The 19,677-nt window shown below is 37.4% G+C and overlaps 1 protein-coding gene across 1 annotated transcript; it reads left to right on the top strand.

Annotated features, from left to right (window-relative positions):
• Positions 1-532: 532 nt before the first annotated feature.
• LOC120151009 (peamaclein-like) lies at positions 533-1,067 on the top strand. The gene is made up of 2 exons (XM_039163567.1): positions 533-648; positions 775-1,067. Exons 1-2 carry the CDS (start codon positions 561-563, stop codon positions 957-959), a joined length of 273 nt encoding a protein of 90 aa, XP_039019498.1. The 5' UTR covers positions 533-560; the 3' UTR covers positions 960-1,067.
• The last annotated feature ends 18,610 nt before the right edge of the window (positions 1,068-19,677 follow it).

Below are 19,677 nucleotides of genomic sequence, written 5' to 3'. Positions count from 1 at the left end.
AAGACATGTCTGTAAGACAGTAACGTGATGTGTGTCTATATTAAGAACACCTGTGCGTACCATGTATCTTGCCATTAACGAAGGGTTCACCTAACATAACCCTCGTTAATGGAGGAAATGGACAAAGGAAGGTCCTAGACTCTCTGCAGAAACCGCGTGCACCGTCCTTCAACCCACCCTTCACTGTCCCCTCTATCCTTCAATTTCCACCAAAACCCTCCACCTGTTTCGTATTATTTATTTACCACACGTATATATTCGGAATTTTAAGTTCAACAGGAACTCATTTAATAATCTTAATGGGAAAAATGTTATTTATTTTAAAAGATTTAAATTTACGTATAATTATATTTTTAGAATCATAATTGAAAAAATTATGAATAAAATTATTTTTTTAAAGACAACTACAATAAATATTTTATTTAACTTTTTAGGAGTCATCAAACTTCGTTCGTACATGTGTTTGTATGATTTATTACACCAAATCCAATATAAATACAACCTAACTCACCTTCTACACTTCTCTACTCAAACCAAGTAAGAAATCCAACATCAAGAAAATGAAGCTCTCCATTGCAACTTTGTTCCTTTCTCTCATTCTTCTGAGTTCCTTGGTTTTAGAACCTGCAATGGCACAGCCTCGATCGCGTAAGCAATTTACTTTTTTAGAGTTTTTTTTATCTGTCTTACATAAAATCATACGTATGTTCTTATCGTTAACTGTTTTGAATTAGGGTTTAATGTTTTGATATCTATATTGTTGGTATATTGCAGCATTTTGCGATGGAAAATGCAAGGGTCGGTGCAACAAAGCGGCGGTGTGGGATCGGTGCTTCAAATACTGCGGGATATGTTGCGAGGAATGCAAGTGTGTGCCGTCGGGAACTTATGGGAACAAACACGAGTGCCCTTGTTACAGGGACAAGGTGAACAAGAAGGGTACGCCTAAATGCCCTTGAAAATAATAAAAATTTGAATTCGAGTTCTGGTTTTACCTAGGGAGCTTAATGGAAGTTTGTAATAGTTTCTATTGGGAGACAAAACATGTTGATGTTATTATAATAATAAGGGTAAACTACACGTGTAGTACTTAAACTATCCATTTGTTTCGTTTTAGTACTTAAATTTTTATTTGTTTCAAAATCATACCTAATGTTTAATTTGTTTCATTTTAGTATCAATCGTTAAAAAACATTATGGGTAAAATATATCATTCATCACTTAATTATTTTTTACTCTTATTTTGATCACTAAAGTTTAAAACTTTTTAATTTAACTACTCAATTTTTAAATTGCTCATGTTTTAATCACTCTAATTTATTTTAATAATAAATTTTTTGACATAAGCTTTTTTATTATGTTATTGATATATAATCAAAATAAAAAGAATAATTTTAAAAGTTAAGAGTAATTAAATTAGGAGTAATTAAAAAATTAAAAAATTAAAAATTAAACTTAATGATCAAAATAGGAGTAAGAAGATAGTTGAGTGATAATTGATGTAATTTACTTATAAAAAAGTGTAATGTTCTAACAGTTCCACTAAAGATATTAAAGATACTAAAACGAAATAAAAGTAAATGTTAAATATGATTTTGAAATAAATGAAAGTTTATGTATTAAAACAAAATAAAATTAATAGTTTAGTTATTAAATGTGTAATTTACCCTAATAATAAACTTGTTTTGTTTGTTGTTCCTTTTTTTTTATTTGTTTTTGGATTTTATTGTTGAATAAAATTTAGCTTAGATTTCCACCGCCGCATCTGTCGTGTGCACCACCGTCTATCCATGTTGTTATTCGATTATGGTGGTGGATGGGTTGACAAAAATGCTTCAATGGGTATTAAAAAAAAATAACTGATATAGGGAGGAGAAAAATTATTTTCTCAAATAAGATAGTTTGAACAGTATTGTCGGAAGACGCCAGAAATAACTGGTGTCTTTGGGAACATAGCCATGGTGTCTTCATGTTCAGGCCGGCCCACCATGGTTAACTTCTTTCTCTCTCTCTGTAACAACCCGAAAATTTTAAAATAATATTTAATTGGGAATTGAGGTTTTAATTGAGTAATTGGTGAAAATTTGGGGACTAAATTGGAAGTTTTTAAAACTTGAAGCTTGTTTAAGAGTTAAAGAAAATTCAGGGACCAAGCCCTGAATTTACCCTAAAATGTTAGGTAAGGGCTGTTATATACGTGAATTGGTTTCTGATTTCAGAAACCAATTCTTCCCAAATTCCCTCTCCCAACCTCAACTTCCGACGACGATCCCGACGTCGTCCGAATTCCGATCGTCATTTAAAAACCACTATCGTGTTCATCATCGAGCGAGGAACAAACCCTTCATTTTAATTGAAGCGAAACGCTGCCAAACGCCGTGAATTTCAAGTCAAAGCATCGACTTGTAAGTATCTCCAAATCGTTGCTCCGTTTACGACACCTCCCGCACCATCGTGTTCCTTGTGCCGTTCCGAGTCCGCCAGTGTCATCCTCGACCTCCGTTGACGGCGGCGCTTGGGGAAGTGGATCAGTCAAAGATTCGGCCGAGTCAAAATCGAGCTCTCCGCCGTTCAAAAATTTGAACCGATCTTTGTAAGTATCTCGAAATCGCTCAAAATAATTTTTAGAAATTTTTCCGTGATTTTTAGAGCCCTGGAGGACGTCGCACGCGCCACACGCGCCGCCGCAGGCGAGTGAACGCTGGAAATCGGTTTTGACCGGTTTAACCGGTTTTGAACCGGTTTTGACCGGTTTGACCGGTCACGACCCGTTTACCCGACCCGACCAGTTTACCCGACCCGACCCGTTTACCCGACCGTTGACCCGACCCGTTGACCGTTGACCGTTGACCGGTGCTATTCTGGGAATTAATTCGGTTTTGGTGCTATTATGGGAATTAATTCGAAATGGGTGCTATTTTAGTAATTTTTCGAAAAAAAAATGATATTTTGGGAATTAATTCGAAAATGGTGCTATTTGTGTAAAATGTTTGACAGTTTGTTGACCTCATTTGACCAGAACTTTGACCGGCTTTGACCGGCTATTAAACGACCTTTGTTTTCGACCGAGAATACCTATCCTGATAGTTTTCGACGTCCCAAATCCGTTTTTGGGGTCCGTTTTGCTAAATTCAAACCCGAAAGTCTCCAAATTGTTAGTCAAAACCGTTTACTTTAATTTTGACCAAGAATTCGAATTTTCAGATGGTCATACTTTATGTTTTTCAACGTCCTGAATTTGATTCCGAAGTCCGTTTTGCCAAATTCTGACCCGAAATTCCCAAATCGAGCTTGTAAACCCAAAAGGCTTAATATTTTAATATTTAGATTATTTATATTAGGATTCCAATATGGATTTTTCCAATTCGTAGGATCTAGCGCTGCAGCAGAACGAGATTGACAAACCCAGTAATAAGCTTCCCTATCTGATTCCCAGACTGTTACAGGTGTGTTTCCTGACAGTGTTATTTTACTGTTTTAAACTATCATATAAATAGTTTATCTGATTTTGATCTGGATTCCGATATGATATATGACCTGAATTTTTATATGATACTTGACATGGACTCTGTTTTGATACTTGACCTGAATTATGTTTTAAATTTTGATATACATATATCCGTTATAAGCGGAATATGATTATTTTGGGGGAAATAATGTTGAAGGAAGTATACCTGGAGGTTCCTCTGCTGTGTGCTCAGGACCTTATTTACCGGCTCCTCTGCTGTGTGCTCAGGGCCTTACTGGACTTGTTGGTGGGTGTATGGTTCTGGGGAGCCTACACAATTTGGACTTGATGGATGGGGGTAGTATTCATATTTTAAATAAAAAAAATTATATATATATAAAACATGTTTGATAACTGATTTTACTGGAATATTATTCGTACGTTTTATACCCTGTTTGGAGCACACTGGGCTTTTTAGTTCATTTTGTAGTTTTAATTTTTTTTCAGATAGCAGCAGACCATAAGCTGGCAGATTTGGCATCAGGGGAGATCAACTACTTATTTTGTACGAACATATATTTCTATATGTTTTTCAGTTATGTTTGGTGACATGTATTTGCTATCGTTTTGGACATATCTTATTATTAATATAATGTATTGTAAAATTAAAAAAAAAACCTCTGAAAGGGATATGTGACCACTTAAGTTTGGGTCTAACTCACAGACCGGGTCTGGGGGGTTACATTTGGTGGTATCAGAGCCAGGTTTTAAACACTCGGACTGTATATGGGTCCTAAACTTTGAATTTATAAGAAAAAAAAGAACATGTCACCTTAGTTATGATTTAAAGTTTTCTCGAGATCCCTGATGCTAATCTGACATATGTTTCAAATTCTTTCTGTAGAGCCTTATAGATCCAACTATGAATGCTGCTAGAAGTCGTAGGACTGGACGTGGACGTGGACGTGGTAGAGGGCGAGTCGCTCGACTTTCCGTTACGATAGATGATCCGATGTCACCACGTGATCCTCCTGTTCAGCAAGTAGATACGACTCTTTCTCATGATGATCAGTTTACTCCTGTGAGAGACCCTCCCGTCACTGAAGATGAGGATTTTGAGATGAATGAAGACGCCATTAATAGAGCTATCTTCCGCATGTTTCAGAGAGCTGCTAGAGCCCCTAGTAACATGACTGCAGTGGAGATTTCAAATTCTCTGGTTGCTGCTGGTGTAGTTCCATTCGAGGGTATTACTGGTGGACCTCCGACAGATGCTGAGTATTGGCTGGAAGACACAGAGAGGATTATGGATGAGATGGACCTCAGACCTGAGCAGAAGTTGAAGGGGGCCCTAACTATGTTAAAGAAAGAAAGCTTTAGATGGTGGCAATACATTTCTGGTAGTATTCCAAGGAACCAATTAACATGGGATCTTTTCAAGACGCGTTTCCGGAGTCGCTATATTGGAGAGAGATATCTGCAGGAGCGACGCCAGGAGTTTCAGAATCTGGAGCAGGGTAATATGTCTGTTATGGACTACGAGGTTGAGTTCATCCGATTGAGTCGCTATGCCCCTGGACTTGTTGACATGGAGACAGATCGATGCTTGAGGTTCGAGAATGGACTCAGGTATGAGATCAGGAGTCGAGTCGCTACCCACCGAGAGAGGAATTTTGATGCTTTGGTTGAGATAGCCAAGACTGCTGAGGAAATAGAGCGACTGGGTATGGAGCACAAGAGAGATAGTGATCGAACTCAAACCCGATTCAGGAGGCCTTCTGGTTCTGTTAATTCTTCTGCACATCTTAGCAATAGAGGTAGGGGTGATTCCTTTCAGAGAGGCAGTACGAGTGTCAGACCCGTTGCATCTGGTGCTTCAACTTTTCAGTCTACTAGACATGGTGGATCTTCTAGGTTGCAACCTTTGAAGATATGTGATCACTGTGGAAAACATCATATTGGAGAATGCAGAATGAAATTGGGCACATGTTATAAGTGTGGTTCTGGAGACCATTTTTTGAGGGACTGTCCAGAGCGAGATCGTTCATTTCAGACACCAGCTCGTACTCCCGCTAGTTCTCATAGTACAGTTCAGACTCCAGCACGGGGACGTACTCAGGAGAGAGCACCTGGATCGGCTAATAGAGGCCGAGCATTTCAGAATAGGGGTCCAGTCAGATCTGAGGCCAGACAACCTACTTTGGTTTACACTGCTAGACTTCGACAAGATCGTGATGGGCCTAATGTGACTGCAGGTACTGTTACTATTCATTCAGTTCCATACTTTGCATTATTTGATAGTGGCTCTACAAATTCCTATGTATCACATTCCGTTTCTGAGGGTCTAAATATTCCTGTTGAGAATACTGAGCGTTCAGTGATAGTTCAAAGCACCTTAGGCAAATCCATCGTGTTGGATCGTATTTTTAGAGAGTGCCCTATAGAGATCAATGGGGAGATTTTTCTGGCTGACCTGATAGAGTTACCCTTTGAAGAGTTCGATTTGATTCTCGGCGTAGATTGGTTGGACAAACATCGAGTAAATATTGATTTTGAGACTAAGAGAGTTGTTCTGAAGACCCCGGATAATCGAAAGATTGTAATGATCGAGGAACGACGTGGATTTCTGACGAATGTTGTGTCTGCCTTGGTAGCGGAGAAGATGATCAGGAAGGGTTCCAAGGCGTTTCTTGCTTATATTTTGGACACTAGGAGATCGCAATCTGATATTGAAGGCATCCGAATTGTCAAGGACTTTCCCGATGTTTTTCCCGAGGAGTTGCCTGGATTACCTCCAGATAGAGAAGTCGAGTTTGAGATTGAAGTCTATTCTGGTTCTACCCCGGTTTCAATGGCTCCTTATCGTATGGCCCCAAAGGAGCTTAAGGAACTGAAAGTCCAACTCCAGGAGTTGTTGGACAGGGGATTTATCCGACCCAGTGTATCACCGTGGGGAGCCCCAGTTCTCTTTGTCAAGAAGAAAGATGGGACGTTGAGACTCTGTATTGATTATAGAAAACTGAACAAGATCACTGTTAAAAATAAATATCCTCTGCCCAGGATCGATGATCTATTTGACCAATTTCGAGGGGCTTCTATCTTTTCAAAGATAGACTTGAGATCTGGTTATTATCAACTCAAAGTGAAAGATTCGGATATTCCGAAGACTACTTTCCGTACTCGATATGGGCACTATGAGTTTTTAGTGATGTCATTCGGGTTAACTAATGCCCCTGCTGCTTTTATGGATCTGATGCATAGGGTGTTTCGACCTTATTTGGACCAGTTTGTAGTTGTATTCATTGATGACATACTGGTGTATTCTAGAAGTGAGGCAGAACATGAGGAGCATTTAAGTATTGTTCTACAGACACTAAGGGAGAATAAGCTATACGCTAAGTTGAGCAAGTGTGAATTCTGGCTCAGCGAAGTGACTTTTCTTGGACATATCGTCTCTGCTAATGGTATTCAGGTGGATCCGAGCAAAGTGGAGGCTATTCTGAACTGGAAGCAACCCAGGAACGTCTCTGAGATCCGTAGTTTATTGGGTTTAACTGGTTACTACCGTCGTTTCGTTGAGGGGTTCTCCCTTATTGCAGCTCCTCTAACGAAACTATTGAGGAAAGATGTTCCATTTGTCTGGTCTGAGGACCAACAAGCTAGCTTTGAGAAATTGAATATTGTTCTAACTCAAGCCCCAGTGTTGATTCAGCCTGAATATGGGAAGGATTTTTCTGTCTACAGTGATGCTTCTCATTCTGGGTTAGGATGTGTCTTGATGCAAGATAGGAAGGTTGTCGCTTATGCGTCACGTCAGTTAAGGCCGCATGAGCGTAACTATCCTACTCACGATCTGGAATTAACTGCTGTGGTTTTTGCTTTAAAGATCTGGAGACACTACCTCTACGGAGAGAAGTGTTATATGTATACTGATCATAAGAGTCTGAAGTATCTACTTACTCAGAAAGAATTAAATTTGAGACAACGTCGCTGGTTAGAACTTTTAAAGGACTATGATCTAGAGATAGAATATCATCCAGGGAAGGCTAATGTAGTGGCAGACGCCTTGAGCCGTAAGGCGATATCAGATCTCAGATCCTTATTTGCCAACTTGAGCTTATTTGATGATAACAGTCTGTTAGCGGAGCTACAAGTTAAACCTACTTTGGCCGAGGAGATTAAGGCCAAACAACTCCTTGATAGCTCGTTGCTTTCCATTATTGAACAAGTTAAACAGGGATCGAGTTCGGAGTATACTGTGGATCAGGATGGTATTTTGTGTTTTCACGGTCGTTACTGCGTCCCTAAAGATGATGAGTTGAGACAGGTTATTCTTCAGGAGGCTCATAGTAGTCCTTATGCTATGCATCCTGGTGGAGACAAAATATACAATAATCTCAAAGAGCGCTACTTTTGGACTGGTATGAAGAAAAATATTTCAGATTTTGTGGCGAGGTGTTTGACTTGTCAGCAGGTTAAGGCAGAGCACCAGCAACCGTCTGGATTGTTACAGTCAATTAAGATTCCTGAGTGGAAATGGGAGCGTATTACGATGGACTTCGTTACTGGTCTTCCTCTAACTCCTTCCAAAAAGGATTCTATCTGGGTGATTGTTGATCGACTCACCAAGTCAGCGCACTTTATCCCTGTTCGGGTTAATTATTCTCTGGATAAACTGGCTAAGTTGTACATTTCTGAGATCGTTAGACTTCATGGTGTTCCGTTGTCTATCATATCTGATCGAGATCCGAGATTCACTTCCAGGTTCTGGAAAGCTTTGCACGAGGCTCTGGGTACTCGTTTGAATTTCAGTACAGCTTTTCATCCTCAAACTGATGGACAGTCTGAGCGAGTGATTCAGGTGTTGGAGGATATATTACGGGGTTGTGTGATTGATTTTCGTGGTAGTTGGGAAGATTTCTTGCCATTAGCTGAGTTTGCTTACAATAATAGTTATCAGGCAAGTATTCGCATGGCACCGTATGAGGCTCTGTATGGACGTAGATGTCGTACTCCTATATGTTGGACAGAGTTGCATGATAGAAAAACTTTGGGTCCAGACTTGGTACGAGAGACTGAAGATACTGTTAGACTGATCCGTGATCGCTTAAGGGAGGCATTTGATAGGCAGAAGTCATACGCAGATAAGCGACGTAAGGATATCGAGTTTCAGGTTGGAGATCAGGTTTTTCTTAAGGTATCTCCATGGAAGAAGGTATTGAGATTTGGACGTAAAGGTAAACTGAGTCCGCGATTTATTGGGCCGTATCGTATTCTGAAGAAAGTCGGACCTGTTGCTTATCAACTTGAGTTACCTCCCCAGCTCAGTCGTATTCATGATGTTTTTCATGTATCTATGTTGAGGCGATACCGTCCAAATCCAGATCACATCATTCAGGTTGATGAGGTAGAGCTGAGACCTGATTTGTCATATGAGGAGGAGCCTGTTCAGGTTTTAGAGAGGGAGGAGCGAGTTCTTCGGAATAGGCGTATTCCAATGGTCAAAGTTCAATGGAGTAATCGTAGCCCCTCAGAAGCTACTTGGGAGACATTGGAGTCAATGGAGATTCAATTTCCTCATCTGTTTTCATAAGGTAAATTTCGAGGACGAAATTTCTTGTAGAGGGGGAGAATTGTAACAACCCGAAAATTTTAAAATAATATTTAATTGGGAATTGAGGTTTTAATTGAGTAATTGGTGAAAATTTGGGGACTAAATTGGAAGTTTTTAAAACTTGAAGCTTGTTTAAGAGTTAAAGAAAATTCAGGGACCAAGCCCTGAATTTACCCTAAAATGTTAGGTAAGGGCTGTTATATACGTGAATTGGTTTCTGATTTCAGAAACCAATTCTTCCCAAATTCCCTCTCCCAACCTCAACTTCCGACGACGATCCCGACGCCGTCCGAATTCCGATCGTCATTTAAAAACCACCATCGTGTTCATCATCGAGCGAGGAACAAACCCTTCATTTTAATTGAAGCGAAACGCTGCCAAACGCCGTGAATTTCAAGTCAAAGCATCGACGTTTTTTAGCTCAATCGCCTAGAAAAATCCTAAATTCATCACCGATCGTTGCTCCGTTTACGACACCTCCCGCACCATCGTGTTCCTTGTGCCGTTCCGAGTCCGCCAGTGTCATCCTCGACCTCCGTTGACGGCGGCGCTTGGGGAGGTGGATCAGTCAAAGATTCGGCCGAGTCAAAATCGAGCTCTCCGCCGTTCAAAAATTTGAACCGATCTTTGTAAGTATCTCGAAATCGCTCAAAATAATTTTTAGAAATTTTTCCGTGATTTTTAGAGCCCTGGAGGACGTCGCACGCGCCACACGCGCCGCCGCAGGCGAGTGAACGCTGGAAACCGGTTTTGACCGGTTTAACCGGTTTTGAACCGGTTTTGACCGGTTTGACCGGTCACGACCCGTTTACCCGACCCGACCAGTTTACCCGACCCGACCCGTTTACCCGACCGTTGACCCGACCCGTTGACCGTTGACCGTTGACCGGTGCTATTCTGGGAATTAATTCGGTTTTGGTGCTATTCTGGGAATTAATTCGAAATGGGTGCTATTTTAGTAATTTTTCGAAAAAAATGACATTTTGGGAATTAATTCGAAAATGGTGCTATTTGTGTAAAATGTTTGACAGTTTGTCGACCTCCTTTGACCAGAACTTTGACCGACTTTGACCGGCTATTAAACGACCTTTGTTTTCGACCGAGAATACCTATCCTGATAGTTTTCGACGTCTCGAATCCGTTTTTGGGGTCCGTTTTGCTAAATTCAAACCCGAAAGTCTCCAAATCGTCAGTCAAAACCGTTTACTTTAATTTTGACCAAGAATTCGAATTTTCAGATGGTCATACTTTATGTTTTTCGACGTCCTGAATTTGATTCCGAAGTCCGTTTTGCCAAATTCTGACTCGAAATTCCCGAATCGAGCTTGTAAACCCAAAAGGCTTAATATTTTAATATTAGGTTATTTATATTAGGATTCCAATATGGATTTTTCCAATTCGTAGGATCTAGCGCTGCAGCAGAACGAGATCGACAGACCCAGTAATAAGCTTCCCTATCTGATTCCCAGACTGTTACAGGTGTGTTTCCTGACAGTGTTATTTTACTGTTTTAAACTATCATATAAATAGTTTATCTGATTTTGACCTGGATTCCGATATGATATTTGACCTGAATTTTTATATGATACTTGACATGGACTCTGTTTTGATACTTGACCTGAATTATGTTTTAAATTTTGATATACATATATCCGTTATAAGCGGAATATGATTATTTTGGGGGAAATAATGTTGGAGGAAGTATACCTGGAGGTTCCTCTGCTGTGTGCTCAGGACCTTATTTACCGGCTCCTCTGCTGTGTGCTCAGGGCCTTACTGGACTTGTTGGTGGGTGTATGGTTCTGGGGAGCCTACACAATTTGGACTTGATGGATGGGGGTAGTATTCATATTTTAAATAAAAAAATTATATATATATAAAACATGTTTGATAACTGATTTTACTGGAATATTATTCGTACGTTTTATACCCTGTTTGGAGCACACTGGGCTTTTTAGTTCATTTTGTAGTTTTAATTTTTTTTTCCAGATAACAGCAGACCATAAGCTGGCAGATTTGGCATCAGGGGAGATCAACTACTTATTTTGTACGAACATATATTTCTATATGTTTTTCAGTTATGTTTGGTGACATGTATTTGCTATCGTTTTGGACACATCTTATTATTAATATAATGTATTGTAAAATTAAAAAAAAAAAACCTCTGAAAGGGATATGTGACCACTTAAGTTTGGGTCTAACTCACAGACCGGGTCTGGGGGGTTACACTCTCTCTCTCTAGAACATGTGCTCTGACCGTCTTTTGATGTTCACTTAACTTTACCCATTTCAAGACATAATTCCCCTCCCCCAAGCTCCATGGGAGCAAAATTGTCGGATGGATTATGATGATGTAAGAAGTGCAAAGATAAGTTAGGTACAAATTACTTATTCTTTTCATAAATCAAAATAAAATAGGCTTATTTTATCCCTCTCTAATAATATTAAAAAAATAATTAGTTGTTTTAATTACGAATCAATTGTATTTTATATGTTCATAAAAAATTGTATTTTACATTAGAAAATTGTGATCAATTGAATCTTTTTAATTGCAGTTGAATAAGTCAAATTATCATGGAATAAAAAAAGGCTATGGGTCGATAAATTTATTGAGTTCAAATATAAACATGTATCATCTAGTTTCTCTCTTTTACTTGTAATAATTTCAAATAACAATAATTTTAAAATATAAATATATCTCTTTACTTTAATAACATCGAGTTTATTCAAAGAGATCGCAATGCGATTTCAACTATCGCAACGCGAAATGAAAAAACGCAACGCGATTTTCAACTATCGCAATGCGATTTTCAACTATCGCAATGCGAAATGCAACGTGAATTTGCAATAGTGGAGATCGCAATGCGAATTAGAGATCGTATTGCGATTTTGTTGGTCATTTTCGTAAATCCAAAAAAAAATGGTCAAAATCGTATATTATCTAAGATTTTTGGTCACTGAGGTTATTTTCTCTTTTTATTTTGAAAAAGTTGGTGTTTAGTGAAGTTATGAATGTAATATGGACTGATAATTGGGACAGTTGAGTTCGTGGAAATGCCTGGCTTCGGAGACAATTTGGTCTTTGGTAAATTGGTTTAGTAGCAATCATAACGGACTTTAAAAAAGCAAAAGTCGAGAATGCACTTTTGGTTTTGGCAAGCTAGAATTGTCGGGTTTCTTGGCTTTAGTGGCAACATTTGTCATGATGGACTTATGTTCGATAGAGGATTGATTGATGGACGGTCTTAGGTATTGTAGTTTCGGAGCTAGCTTTTAGGATTTGTTATTTGTTATATTTTGTCTTGATTGAAGTTTCCCCCCCTCCATTTATGATAAAAGAGATTTTTAATGAAATATATTATCAGGTGAGATTTATTTGTTTATAAGTGATAAAATCATCTCGTCGAGCAAAAAGAAAAAACAAAACAAAAGAAATAATCCCTACAATGGTCGCTGAACACGTCCCCCATCAGATATAAATTATCACCAAACTTTGAAGACTTCTTTCCTTTTACGGCTTTTTTTTATTAATCTCTATGAATTATTAATAAAACTCATTTACTAAGAAAAAAATGAAATGAAATCAAGTTTTTTTATAAATTTGAGATAAATATAATATAATATATGTTTATAAATTTTTAATTATTTAACAATAAACATTTGTAATTCTGATATATGTCGTACTCGAACTTCAAACCTCTAAACACTAAGTCGCTTGATTCAGCCTATTAAATCAATTTTGAAAAATCAAAATAAATAGTAAATTTTAATGGGTAAGATAACATATGAGTCGATCATTTTCATGCAAGATTAAAAAGGTCGAAAATTTGATAGATAAAAGGCTAATAATGCCATTTTACCCTTTACTAGAGGTACCGGAATTTTACATGTTTTATTTAATGTTAGTATGAATTTATCATGTTATATAATTTATTATGATTTGAATAAAAGGAATGGAGAAACGACAAAAGTTTTATATTCAATGGGGGTATTAATGTCATTTTATAAATTTCATTGGGGTAATAGGCTTTTATCCAAGTTTTAATGGACAAGACAGATTATATTGATGCAATAATCTTGAAAAAGACAAAACTTTGATAGATAAAAGGCTATTTATGCCATTTTACCCTTTTATATTCTATTTAATGGACATGTGATTAATTATATAAAAATAAAATGATATTTTTTTATTGTTTTTCACATAGAATAAAGCTATTTGAAATTATCTTATTATGGTACAAAGCTGCATATAAATATGTGTATGCAAGCAGGTATGTAGCACAAAAGAAAATCAAATACATGAGTTCAGTTGAGCTAACAACAAATGGCTACTCTTACTACACCCACAACCGTCACGCTTTCAAATCAGAGCGGTGTCACTGCAATGTTGGTTTCGTCGACCTATCAAGGCGTTCCTAACGTGATTAAGAGCTTTCAAACGATTTTATTCCAGCAGAATACATCGCTCAATACTTTCGGATCTGCTATGTATGCTATGGGAAATGTAGCTACATGGGTCGTTGTTTGGACTGCTAATAATCAAGTAAATATAATTATCTTACTTCTTATGTGTATCATTATAGTTAGTAATTACCTTAAATCTATATTATATTTTGTTTTTCATTATGCAGCATATATAATAACGAGATTATTTATCAATGACAGGTGACTACCTCGATCCTTCCTGCTGGTACCAATGTTATTTGGGAAGAAATCTGGAGCACCATTCGACCAGACAAAGTCGAAAGTTCATACACCACGAGCTACGGTTGGGAATACAATTCAGAAGCACAAATCAATTCAAATGGTGATGCTCAAACCTTAACCGCCACAATCTCTACTATTCCAACAAATTAAGCTATGCTTTGCTTAATTACTATTTACGGCAATCCCTGGTGTGGTGGTGAGGCTGTATGTTGAAAGTCAAATGCACTTTCGGTGCATTGTGGGAAAAAAATGGCGGCTTAAATTGGTCAAAAAATGGCAACTTAATGGGCGGCAAATTTGGCCACCAAATTGTTGAAAATTTTGGATGGTATAATTATAATTTAGTCCCTGTATTTTAGGGTTTTTATAAGATTAGTCTTTAAGCTTCAACTATAAATACCCTATCTCATTTAGCTTCAAAACTATCCCAAATCATTAGAGTTTTTTTCCCAATACTAGAGAATTTAGAGAGTTTTCTTGAGAGTTGTTTTCTCTTTTTTATTAAGAGAAAATTATCATTGTTTTCTCCTTGGTAAATCGAGAGAAGTTGTAATTCATATTTTCTCATAGTGAAATTCTTCTACCGTTGCCCGTGGTTTTTACCCTATATTATTTATGGGGTTTTCACGTAAAATTTGTGTCTTCTTTATCTTTATTTTCTCAAATTATCAGTTGCGATTTTGTTCTATCCGATAGCCGTATTCCGCAACAATTGGTATTAGAACCAGATTTGAGTGTGTAATATCTACTTGTTGTCTTTATGGTTACCACCAAAAGGTGGACCATCCAACATAAGAAAGTAAGAATGTATTATACATTCTTTAAAGGTTCCAGAGAACTTTTCATGATAGTGAAATAGTGGGAGCTATCTGTAATAGAAGCCATGACAACGAAATTTGATATTGAAAAGTTCAATGGGAGAAATTTCTCATTGTGGAAATTGAAGATGAAGGACATCCTAAGGAAAGACGGTTGTCTAGCAGCTATCAGTGAAAGGCCAGTGGATTTAATAGATGACAACAAATGGAACGAGATGGACGGGAATGCTATGGAAAACTTTCATCTAGCATTAGCAGATGAAATATTGTCAAGCATCGAGGAGAATAAGACAGCTAAGGAGATATGTGATCATCTCACCAAATTGTACGAGGTCACATCGTTGCACAATAAAATTTTTCTTAAAAGGAAATTGTACACTCTCTGGATGTCAGAATCTACTTCAGTGACGGAGCACTTAAACACGCTGAACACTTTATTTTCTCAGCTTACATCCCTAAGATGTACAAAAGGAGAACAAGAACGTGTTGAACTTCTACTTCAAAGTCTATCGGATTCGTATGATCAACTCATCATGAACTTGACAAACAATAATGTCACCAGTCTAGTCTTCGATGACGTTGTAGCTGCTGTTCTACAAGAAGAAAATCGGCGCAAGAACAAGAAAGACAGACAAGTAAATCTGCAACAAGCAGAAGCGTTGACAACGATGAAAGGGAGATCAACAGAATGTAACCAAAGCAACAGTAACAAACATGGTAGATCGAAGTCGAGAAGAAAAAAAGAATTTAAAGTGCTACAACTGTGGAAAGAATGGTCACTTGAAGAAGGATTGTTGGAGTCAAAATAAAAACTCCAATCCACAAGACAATACCGCAAACACTTCAGATAATGGAGATGTTCTATGCTGTGAAGCGTCAACCACCGTGGAAGGAAGAAAAAGATTTGCAGATATATGGCTCATTGATTTGGGAGCAACATATCACATGACCTCAAGAAGAGAATGGTTTCATCATTATGAACCTGTCTAAGGAGGATCTGTGTATGGTTGCAATGATCATGCCTTAGAGATCGTTGGCTAGGAAACATCAAATTGAAAATGTATGATGGAACAATTAAAGTTGTTCGAGATGTGCGGCACGTGAAAGGCCTGAAGAAAAAACTATTATCCTACGGATTGTTGGATAATAATGCGAGTAAGATTGAAACACGGAAAGGAATCATGAAGGTGTTTCATGGAGTGCTTGTGGTGATGAAAGGCGAAAGATAGCAGCAAACTTGTACATGCTGAAAGGAGAGACTTTGCTAGAAGCAGAAGCCTCTGTTGCCTCATGTAGTTCAGATTCTACAATGCTATGGCATCAGAAACTTGGACACATGTCAGAACAAGGAATGAAAGTCCTTGTGGAGCAAAAGCTACTTACAGGCTTAACAAAAGTATCACTTACTTTGTGTGAGCATTGCATAATAAGTAAGTAGCACCGGTTGAAATTTAACACGTCAAATTCTAGAGGCAAATGTGTTCTAGAATTGGTTCATTCTGACGTATGTCAAGCACCAGTTACATCCCTAAGTGGAGCAAAATACTTTGTCTCATTTATTGATGAATACTCCAGGAGATGTTGGGTGTACCCTATTAAGAAGAAGTCATATGTGTTTTCAACTTTCAAAAAATTTAAAGCGCGGGTGGAACTTGATTCTAGAAATAAGATCAAGTGTTTCAGAACAGATAATGGAGGAGAATACACAAGCGAAGAATTTGATGACTTTTGTAGGAAAAAAAGCATCAAAAGACAGTTCACAGTGGCGAACACTCCTCAACAAAATGGAGTGACAGAGCGGATGAACAGAACCTTGTTAGAAAGAACAAGAGCATTGTTGAGGGCTGCAGGCCTAGAAAAATCATATTGGGCAGAAGCAGTCAATATCGCCTGTTATTTGGTGAATCGAGCTCCATCAATTGCAATAGAACTGAAGACACCAATGTTGATGTGGACTAGTAAACCAGTTGATTATTCAAACCTCCATGTATTTAGAAGTATAGTGTACGTGATGTACAACTCCCAAGAAATTTCAAAGTTGGATCCAAAATCCAGGAAATGTAAATTCTTGGGGTATGTTGATAGAGTAAAGGGGTATCGCTTGTGGGATCCCACTGCCCGCAAAGTGATCATTAGCATGGATGTTATCTTTGTAGAAGATAAGCTACAAAGAAGAATATGATGATAACGATGAAAAGTCAGAGACTACATAAATACATGTGGAAAAGGAGGTTGAACAAGGATATTCTTCTGAAGTAGAACTAGCACATGATGAACAAGAACCAGAGAGTTCTGAAGCTCCAACAACTCGTCAATCAGATCGTGTAAGAAGACTTCCCAATTAGCACTCAGATTATGTTACAGAAGGAAATATTGCATACTGCCTTTTAACAGAAGACAGTGAGCTATCAACATTTCAGGAGGCAATAAACAACTTAGATGATTCACTGTGGATGATGGCGATGCAAGAAGAAATCGAAGCCCTTCATAAAAATAATACATGAGACCTTGTGTCACTACCACAAGGAAGGAATCCAATTGGTAACAAATGGGTCTTCAAAATCAAGCGAAATGATGATGATGATCAAGTTGAGAGGTATCGTGCAAGACTGGTGGTCAAAGGATATGCTCAAAAAGAAGGTATTGATTTTAATGAAATCTTTTCTCCTGTGGTTCGACTAACAACAGTTCGAGTAGTCTTGACAATATGTGCTACATTGAATTTACATCTAGAACAGCTAGATGTTGAAACAACTTTTCTTCATGGAAATTTTGAAGAAGAGATTTATATGCTCCAGCCTGAAGGTTTTGAAGAAGAAGAAAAGAAGAACTTGGTTTGCAGATTGAACAAATCTCTGTACGGTCTAAAGTAGATGCCGAGGTGTTGGTATAAGAGATTTGATTCCTTCATTATGTGCCTTGGATACAACAGGCTTAATGCAGACCCTTGTTCTTATTTTAAGAGGTTTGGTGATAACGATTTTGTTATATTGCTGTTGTATGTGTATGACATGTTAGTTGTAGGACCCAACTAAGATCATATTGAAGAATTAAAGGCACAACTGGCTAGGGAATTTGAAATGAAGGACTTGGGATCAACAAACAAGATTCTAGGGATGCAAATTCACCGAGACAGAAGAAATAGGAAGATTTAGCTTTCACAAAAGAGTTACTTGAATAAGATCTTGTCACGATTCAACATGCAAGATTGTAAGCCAATTTATACCCCTATTCCTATTAACTTCAAATTATCCTCCAGTATGTGAAGAAGAGAGGACGGAGATGTCTCGAGTGTCGTATGCATCGACAGTGAGAAGTTTAATGTTCACTATGATATGCACAAGACCAGACATTGTACAAGAAGTGGGATGGTTAGTCCGTACATGGCAAATCCAGGCAAAGAGCATTGGAATACAGTAAAGTGGATCCTGAGATACATCAAAGGGACCTCAAATATTGTATTATGTTACAGAGGATCAAACTTACTTATCAATGGGTATGTCGATTCTGACTATACAACAGATTTGGATAAAAGCAAATCTACAACAGAATATGTGTTCAAAGTTGCTGGTGGAGCTGTAAGATGGGTTTCAAAATTGCAGTCAGTTCAGAAGCAGAATATGTAGCAGCTACACAAGCCATTAAAGAAGCAATTTGGTTGAAGATGTTATTGGAGGAGTGTGGACACAATCAAGAGTATGTCTCTCTATTTTGTGACAGTCAAAGCGCCTTGCATCTAGCAAGAAATCCAACATTTCATTCAAGGACAAAGCACATACGAGTTCAGTACCACTTCATTCGTGAAAAGGTGAAAGAAGGGACGATAGATATGCAGAAGATCCATACGAAAGACAACATAGCAGATTTCATGACGAAGGCGATCAACACTGATAAATTTACCTGGTGTCGATCCTCTTCTGGCCTGACAGAAACATAAACAACATGAAGGTACAAGGTAGAAAGAATGGTGTGAAGATATGATTGTTCCAATCAAATCTTCAAGTGGGAGATTGTTGAAAGTCAAATGCACTTTCGGTGCATTGTGGAAAAAATGGCAGCTTAATGGGCGGTAAATTTGGTCAAATTTGGCCACCAAATTGTTGAAAATTTTGGATGGTATAATTGCAATTTAGTCCCTACACTTTATGGTATTTACAAGATTAGTCCTTAAGCTTCAACTATAAATATCCTATCTCATTTAGCTTCAAAACCATCCTAAAGCATTCTATCTTTCTCCCAATACTAGAGAATTTAGAGAGTTTTCTTGAGAGTTGTTTTCTCCTTTTTATCAAGAGAGAATTATCATTGTTTTCTCCTTGGTAGATTAAGAGAACTTGTAATTCATATTTTCTTATAGTGAAATTCTTCTACCGTTGCCCGTGGTTTTTACCCTATATTATTTAGGGGTTTTCCACGTAAAATTTATGTATTCTTTATCTTTATTTTCTCAAATTATCAGTTGTGATTTTACTCTATCCGATAGTCGTATTCTGCAACATGTCAAAACTAAAATAAAAAAATATTTGCTTATGCTATGCAATACTATTTTATTTTTATATAATAATTTAAATAAATTTGACAGCAAACAATAAAGGATTGCCTCTCTTTTGAATATTGTGCGTCTGATTGTCTTTTTTTTTTTTTTTACTTTGTAACAATATCAATTAATAATAATAATAATTTCAAAATATAGCCATTATCCTTTTACATCATTGCAAAATAATGAGGGGGTCTTCTTGGACCCGAGTCTTATTTAACACTTTAGACATGTCCTTTCGAGTTTCTGAATGATATATAAGGACATAAAAATGATATGAGATTTTTCGAATTTAAAAACAAATATGATTTTCTCAAAATTTTAAAAATATTTTATAATAAATATGAAAACTGTATAAAATTTACAAAATCAGATCTTCTTTATTTGAGAATCGGATACATAATAAAATAGTATAAAATATTTAAAACTCATATCGAATAATAAAAACAAGTTGTAACATTTACATGCCCACATTATTCATCCCAACAGTACTCGGATATTTCAATTGAGATTCTTCTGATGATATCATTATCCCATCACGATCCACGAAATT

Source organism: Hibiscus syriacus, unplaced genomic scaffold (assembly GCF_006381635.1).
Source record: "Hibiscus syriacus cultivar Baekdansim isolate YM2019G1 unplaced genomic scaffold, ASM638163v2 tig00111027_pilon, whole genome shotgun sequence".
Classification (NCBI taxonomy): Eukaryota; Viridiplantae; Streptophyta; class Magnoliopsida; order Malvales; family Malvaceae; genus Hibiscus; species Hibiscus syriacus.
This window is presented reverse-complemented; position numbering and strand designations above follow the sequence as displayed.